Raw genomic sequence first — 7,583 nt, 5'->3', positions numbered from 1 at the left:
TTCCTTTTTTCTATTTATTTTTCTTAATTACTCTTCTTTTTTTTCTCTCCCCTCTGGTTAAGTCCAGCAAGATTACATAAATTACATAATTCAAAATAAATAAGATTAAATAATATATTTAAATAAAGAAAAAAAATTTAAAAGTCAGATTATCAAAAGTAGCCTTATACCCATAAAGCTCCTCTTGGCAAAGTAAATATGTTTGGCACAACACAGGGGCCTGACCTCCTTCTGCCTGCTACAAGGCTGGACAGGACAAGTTAAAAAATAAATAAATAAATAAATAAAAAATAAGCACAAATCTTTCCCATTGCAGCAATATTTTCTCAAAAGCTATTCCTGATTGTGACACACATTTTGATTTAACTTTGTGGTTTCAGAGTCAAAGTTTGGGGTTCAATTAGATGCCAAAAGTAATGACAAAATGAAAGTAATTTGTGTGCCTTGTGCTTACAGCATTAGCACCAATAATCAGTAAGATTCAGCTGTTAATGCAGCCACACTTTAAAATATAAAAAGGTTTTGAAATACAGTTTTGAAAAAAAAAAAAACTGTACAAAAAGTTGTTTATAATCAGGTTTTTAGGAAAACCACATTCATTTGGATGAACTCTTGTTTACTCCAGTATGTGTTGGTCTTATTAGTGATGAGTTCATGTTTGTACAGAATGGGGTATGGGCGGGTGGGGGTGTGTACATGCGCTTTGTTTGTATGTGTGTGAGTTTGTGTGCAATTGTGTCTTTTTATTTTTTATTTTTTTTGTCCTATTCTTTGATGTGTGAAAGCTTTTAAACTTTGTTTTTAATATGCATAATTTGCTTTTATTATGTACATCACTTTGTGTTGCTTTGTGCATGAAAAATGCTCTATAAATAAAATTTGATTTGATCTGGTTTAAAAGGCAGGTAAATTTTTGTATCTACATTGGATCTTATTTTTACATATGCTCATGGCAAGATCTGCATTTTCTGGTGGTTTGTACCGCTGTTTCACAATAAGAAGGTTCCCGAGGCAAACTTTGACTGGTTAGCAAACACCTTTTTTGGCATCCATCTTGTATCCTAACTGTACTCCGAGTCCTCCCCAGTGAGTAAGAGTCAGTCCGATGTTGGCTTTTGTCTTGTTGCTTACTCTGTCCCTTTCCCTCTTTCTTTTGAACTCTTCCTATGATGATGTCCTATTGAGACATCTGATTCTTTGATGAATCAGATGTCTCAATAAGACATCATCATATTGCTGACTTGCTGTGTCCCTACCCTTCAGGGCGCACCCTTTGGCCTTCTGAAGGTCTCAAAGACCAGTTTTAAAACCCAAAGAGACCTGGCTTTTCAGGCTGTAGGCCCCAGACTCTGGAATGACTTGCCCCTGCCCATCTGTGTGGTCAACTATGACCGTAAGACTATTTTATTCAGGAATGCTTTTTATTGATATTTATTATTTATTGCTTTTGTTTTATTGCACTCATTTTATGTACAGCACTCTGTGATTTTAATCTGTGAAAACCGCTTTATAAATTAACTTTTACTTACTTAGGTGTATCATGAATCATGAATTAGACGTAATACATATTCAAAACCGCCAGTATGTTGATATCCAGATGTGGATAAAAAGTGAAACTCAGCAGTAATGTGATGCGTCCTGGAAGCAAAAGTTGTGAAGCATAGTTTCTCAGCCTCAGGACAGTACAATTGAGTTTTGCTTTACACTACAGGCTGGATTACTGTAATGGTCTTTTAACAGGACTTCCTAAAAAGAGCATTAAACATCTGCAGCTCATCCAAAACGCTGCTGCTAGAGTTTTAACCAGGACTAAGAGATCTGAACACATCACACCAGTTTTGAAATCTTTACACTGGCTTCCAGTCAGTCACAGAATAGATTTTAAAACCCTTCTGATTGTTTACAAATCCCAGAATGGTTTAGGCCCAGAATACATCTGTGATATGTTCAGAGAATATAAACCTAGCAGAGCTCTTAGATCCAAAGACTCTGGTCAACTAGTCCAGACCAGAGTCCAGACTAAACATGGAGAAGCAGCATTTAGCTGTTATGCTGCAAACAAATGGAACAAACTGCCAGTGGAGATTAAACTTTCCCCAAATGTAGACATTTTTAAATCCAGGTTAAAAACTTTTCTTTTCTCATGCACCTATGCATGAAATCTGCACGGTAACTTTTTTAACTTATCTTGCTTTTAATCATTTCAATGTAATTTATTATTTTATTGTGATTATGTGTTGATGCCTTTTACTATTCTAAATATCTGTAATGTCTTTGTTTTATGTAAAGCACTTTGAATTGTCCTGTACATGAAATGTGCTATACAAATAAACTGCCTTGCCTTGCCTTGCCTTACACAAACCAAGTCACACTCGAGCAAATGGATATCAACACATTAGCTAATGTTGTGGCCTTTTCAGCAAAGAAACACAAGAGGACATCATGGGAAGAAAAGAAGACACAGAGCAAGAGAAGACAAGAATTAAAGGACTTACTTTTACTGTCTGGAGAGAGCTAACAGTGCAGGAGGATGCAAGATGGATGCTCAATTAGCCATCGTTCAGGGACACTAAGAAAATCTGCCAAGTTCCCTTTTGCTTCTTTAATGGATCTAAGCAATATATAATAACAAATATGAAATTTTGATTTAGATTATATTTTTGATGTATAATCAATCGACAGAAACTTTGCTTTAGGGTGGCTGGCTTTATATGAAGGAATAGTTTAGGGTTAACATAAAGCTAATGTTCCTCTCCAGTGCATACTGTTTCATTCTCCTTGACTCAGTCTTCAGTCTCCTCTGTTTCAAAAGTTTAGCATATCATAAATCACACAAGCTAATGAACTTTCAGCCACAAATGAAAAAAGATTGATATTGATTTGGCTTTGTTGTCTTTGTTGTGTAGCACAGAATAAAGAAGGCCAGACTGAGGAACATTTTAACAGGTTACCAGTACCCATAAAGAAAAGTTATATATATGCAGACTCCTCTCATTGGAATTACACATTATGTGAATTTAATTCATTTTTCACACCAAAGTCATCTACACCAACTGATGGTATTATATTAGTTGCTATCAATGTACCTGAGGAGAAAGAGAGAGGGTATGAAACTGATTTATGTCTATTTACCAATACCGCAGAAAAATACTGTGTCATGAAAAAAGAGGAAGAAGGGGGAGCATGACATGTAGGCAGTTTTATGTCATCTCAGGAAATATAGCTATGATCACACTTAAACTGACGGGCTGATGCAGCCAACAGTTTTCTCTCAGATGATTTCAGCATCAAACCAACAACATGAAGAACTTTTTTCTACCCATCCTCTTGATTATAACAGGTACAAACATATCTGCTGCATGATTATTGAAATGTTGACATTTTAAATACCTGACTTTTAAGTAATAACTAACTCAAATGTTGCTATAGATTACTCAGTTTGCCTCTTGGATAATTTGACTAAATGACTAATAATGTGTATTTTCAACAGGTTGTGAGGTCCAGAGTAAACGGAAAGAATCCAACAACTGGGTTAAATCCACCTGCAATCCTAAAACAAATGGAATATATCAAATGCCTGAAGTAGCCAGTCACATCCCAAAAACTTCGCAAAAGATTCTCAAAGTAATCATCAAACATGATAATAACATAACAACATCCAAGTGTATTGAAGGATTTAATACTTCTTCTGGCTTATATAAAGTCAAACTCGGTGTTGGTAAGAGATTCAGATTTTTTTATCTAAAATTCTCTCATCTTGCATTTTATTTTAAATGAAATAATAATAAACCAATAGGCATGTATATATATGTGTGTGTGTGTGTGTGTGTGTGTGTGTGTGTGTGTGTGTGTGTGTGTGTGTGTGTGTGTGTGTGTGTCCTTATATTCTTATGTCTTTTCTTTCAGGAAATGACTCTCCAAAACCAAACATTCAAACAGCATATAGAACAGCTAAAACTATCATCAAATGTGATCACAAGGACAAGTTCGGGATTTGGTTTTTCTGCAAAGAAGAAGACAATTTTACCTGTTGGGACCTGTTGGGACCTGTCAGGACCGTCTCAAAACTTAGAGGAGACGTTTGTAGTCACAGAAACAGGAAGTGGTTTCAGTCTGTCCATCAGTAACGTGTCCTCACGTCATGCTGGTTTGTACTGGTGTGGAGTGAAAGAAGATAAACAATCCTCACAGCATTTACCTGTTACTGTTACAGAACTAAAGGTAGAAGGTGAGTAATCCACTTCCTCAGCATCTCAGGTACTTAACATGCTATTAAAAATATAAGACTACCACTTAACAAAATGTATCTGTCAGGGAGAAAATTCAACCACATTTCAACATCTTGTAAACTCCACAAACCCTGACATGATACCAAGCTTTTCCATGAATCATCACTAATCCAACAAAATTTGTCATAATAGTGTGAGAGGTAACAGCAGCCATTTAAACAAGAAAAGAGTGATCAAATGTGAAGGCGGTATACATGTAGTCAGTGCAAATGATGTTTTCTAATGATTACTAATAACTTTATTATAAAAAAAAAAAAAATACAAATTTTTGGTTATCTTTATTTAACCTTAATTTTCATCTTTATTGTGGGCTATAAAATTACTTCTGTCCACAAATTATGAAACTATAAATGTTGTTTACTAATTCTTTACTATAGAAATACACAGATGCACATAATCTTCTTTTGGGCCTGCACACTTCTCTGTCAGAGCATCTAAGCTCCTTTTCTGAGAGTAAGGCCCAAAATGTAAATGGTTCCCTTCTCTCAGGAGAAAAGAACCATTTATCATTAAGTACTGAATGTGGACATACTGTATTTAAAGTCTACCAGGACCTGTTCCTAATATATATATATATATATATATGTATGTATATACACACACACACATATATGTATGTGTGTGAGTGTAGGTGTGTGCGTAATATCAGCTCTACCACTATAAAAATGACTCATTAATGCAGGAAGAACGTTTGAGTTGTGGTTTATGTGTTACCATTATAATTTCCTGCACCGCCCTGATAAAATGGGTGGTCGGAAACTTTGACTGTAGCAGCATAGCAGCACGTCACTATCAGTCACAATCTGACATTTTTAGAAAGAAAGAAAGAAAGAAAGAAATAATAAATTTATACATTATATATACACATATATATATATATATATATATATATATATATATATGTTAGGGATATATATATGCATATATATATATATATATATGTGTGTGTGTATGTATGTAAATGAGAAAAACGATTTGAAAACACATAAAACTTCTGAAGAGCAAAACTTGTAGTCTGCGTTGTACTACTCTGGTGAGGCTGCAGACTGGAGCTTAAGTAAGAACTGGTAGGTGATCTGCAACAGATGGGTTGCACCACCATGCTCAACAGGAAGTCTTAGAGCCAAAGAGCAAGAAGAAGAGAAACAAAATTAAAAGTAAAAAAAAAGGTTTCTGACATTAAATGTACAATCAGATGCACAGTCCAAAGAACTTGAAGTCCATGACACCCTCAACATCCTCCCTGTTGATGCTCAGGCCTGAGTGTTGTGTGGTCCTTGCCTTCAGGAAATGAATGATTTCTTGGGTCTTGTGAGTGTTAAGGTTGAGACAGGTATCTTTACACCGAACTGCCATCATCTAGAATTCCTCTCTGTGCTTTGTTGTGATATTGTCATATTTGGTAAAGGTTTTCGGTGTTATCTAGCGAATGTTGCAGGTGGTTCTGGGGCAGCAAATTGTCTGATTGTTGGAGCAGTTTTGCTGATGCTGCTGTTGGGGACTGCGTCTATTGTTTTCTACAAACGTAAGAACAAACACCATTTACATGAAGCACATATTCATATATGTTCTCTTTATACACAAATCCTCTTTCATATACATGTAATGTACAACTTAAAGAACCATGCTACTAGTGACTAGGCATGACGGTTGACTTGTATGTGTTTATTTTTGTTTTTCTATTTTTTATTTCTGACAGAATTTCCATGTTCAAAAAACAAAGAAAACGGAGCAGCAGCAGAGCATCCCATAGAGGTTAGCGAATGAATGGCTGGTCTGTGTGGGAATGACAGTATTGAATAACAAAAAAACTTTCAAGAATTTTTCAGTTTGTCATTTTATTTATCTACGTTGTACTGAGAATAGAGATTTGAGGATTGAATGCAAACCATTCAAATTGTGATTTTCATTCTTTTCTGACAGGATCATGTCTATGAGGAGATACAGGAGAACTTCCAGAAATCAGAAAATGCAGTGACTACCATCTACACCACCGCTAAGTTTACCACAAATGAACCTGACTCTCTGCATTGCTCTACTGTAAACTTTAAAAACAGCTCAGCTAATGCAGACATAGCTCCTCTTTCTACAAATATCTTACTGTGAGGTCTGGCCAGAGCCCATCCTGTTTCACTATAAATTAGCCATCTGGCCTACTGGTAGTCATCTTCACCCAACAGCCAAGAAACCAGAGCAGAAATGAAAAGCTTTTTACACTCAATTATTGGATCTTAATTGCTGTTTGACCAATAAAATCAAGTAATTTAATGTGTCAAATACTGTCTCCTGATGTGATAAATGTGTTTGATATTGTTTATATATCTTACATAGAAATATGGACTCTTTCCTGCTCTTTTTTAAACATAATTTCAGATGCACCTCCACAAAAAGCATTGTGACATTGAGAAAAGACAAAAGGTAGTTGCTTTGGAAAAGACTGTTTTCTTCTTCATTAGCAGACTTGGTCATTTAGGAAAGTAAAGATAAGGCTGAAAAAGAAAGAATACTTTGTCAGTAGCTTTACAAACTCACCACAGTCTGCATGAGAAGTGGTAGAGTAAAAGTAAGGATTCAAAGACAGCAGTAATTAAAGCAATAGTAGTCTACATTTCAGTTTATTACATGTATTTCTGCATTTCTGAGATAAACTGGCAGCAAAATGATACATGAACACATAGATGTGCAGCTGCAAAGCTGTAACTGCAGCACAGTGTGGATAGAAAACCATGTTAAGATTGTCAAGTGCTAACTGATGCCACACCTAAAAATCTTACCAGAACATCCAATCAGAATAAAAAGAATAAGTTTTGTTTTTTTCAAGATATGTCCTTATTGTAGCATGCCTATATATACATATATTTAGCATGCACAACGTGTGCAAAGAGACATAACAGCAATGATAATTCAAGGAAAACTTCAGAAAATCTGAATATTGTGAAAAAATTCAGTATTGGAACATTCAGAGTGCTGTAACAAGGCATATTCATGAAGTTGAGTGGAAGGAAAAAGTGTGGTAGGAAAAGAATAGCAAAAGAGATGGCTTGAGAGAAATGTCAGACGAAATCATTTTGAGAATTTGGAGGAGCTTCACAAGGAATGGACTGAGGCTGGAGTCAGCGCATCAAGAACTACCAAAGCGCGATCCTATACAAGAGCTGCAAATGTCCTATTCCTCATGTCAAACCACCCCTGAACCAGAGACGTCAGGAGCGTCATACAAAAGAACTGGATTGTTGCTCAGTGGTAAACAGGCCTTTTTTTTAGAAAGTAAAGTTTACATTTCATTTGGAAATC

General features: G+C 35.6%; 1 protein-coding gene across 1 annotated transcript; it reads left to right on the top strand.

Annotated features, from left to right (window-relative positions):
- The first annotated feature begins 3,220 nt into the window (after window positions 1-3,220).
- On the top strand, window positions 3,221-6,552 carry LOC121637035. The gene is made up of 6 exons (XM_041980927.1): window positions 3,221-3,340; window positions 3,491-3,718; window positions 3,907-4,228; window positions 5,716-5,814; window positions 5,989-6,044; window positions 6,213-6,552. Exons 3-6 carry the CDS (start codon window positions 3,910-3,912, stop codon window positions 6,393-6,395), a joined length of 657 nt encoding a protein of 218 aa, XP_041836861.1. The 5' UTR covers window positions 3,221-3,340; window positions 3,491-3,718; window positions 3,907-3,909; the 3' UTR covers window positions 6,396-6,552.
- Window positions 6,553-7,583: the final 1,031 nt, after the last annotated feature.

Source organism: Melanotaenia boesemani, chromosome 3, assembly GCF_017639745.1.
Source record: "Melanotaenia boesemani isolate fMelBoe1 chromosome 3, fMelBoe1.pri, whole genome shotgun sequence".
NCBI lineage: Eukaryota > Metazoa > Chordata > Actinopteri > Atheriniformes > Melanotaeniidae > Melanotaenia > Melanotaenia boesemani.
This window is presented reverse-complemented; position numbering and strand designations above follow the sequence as displayed.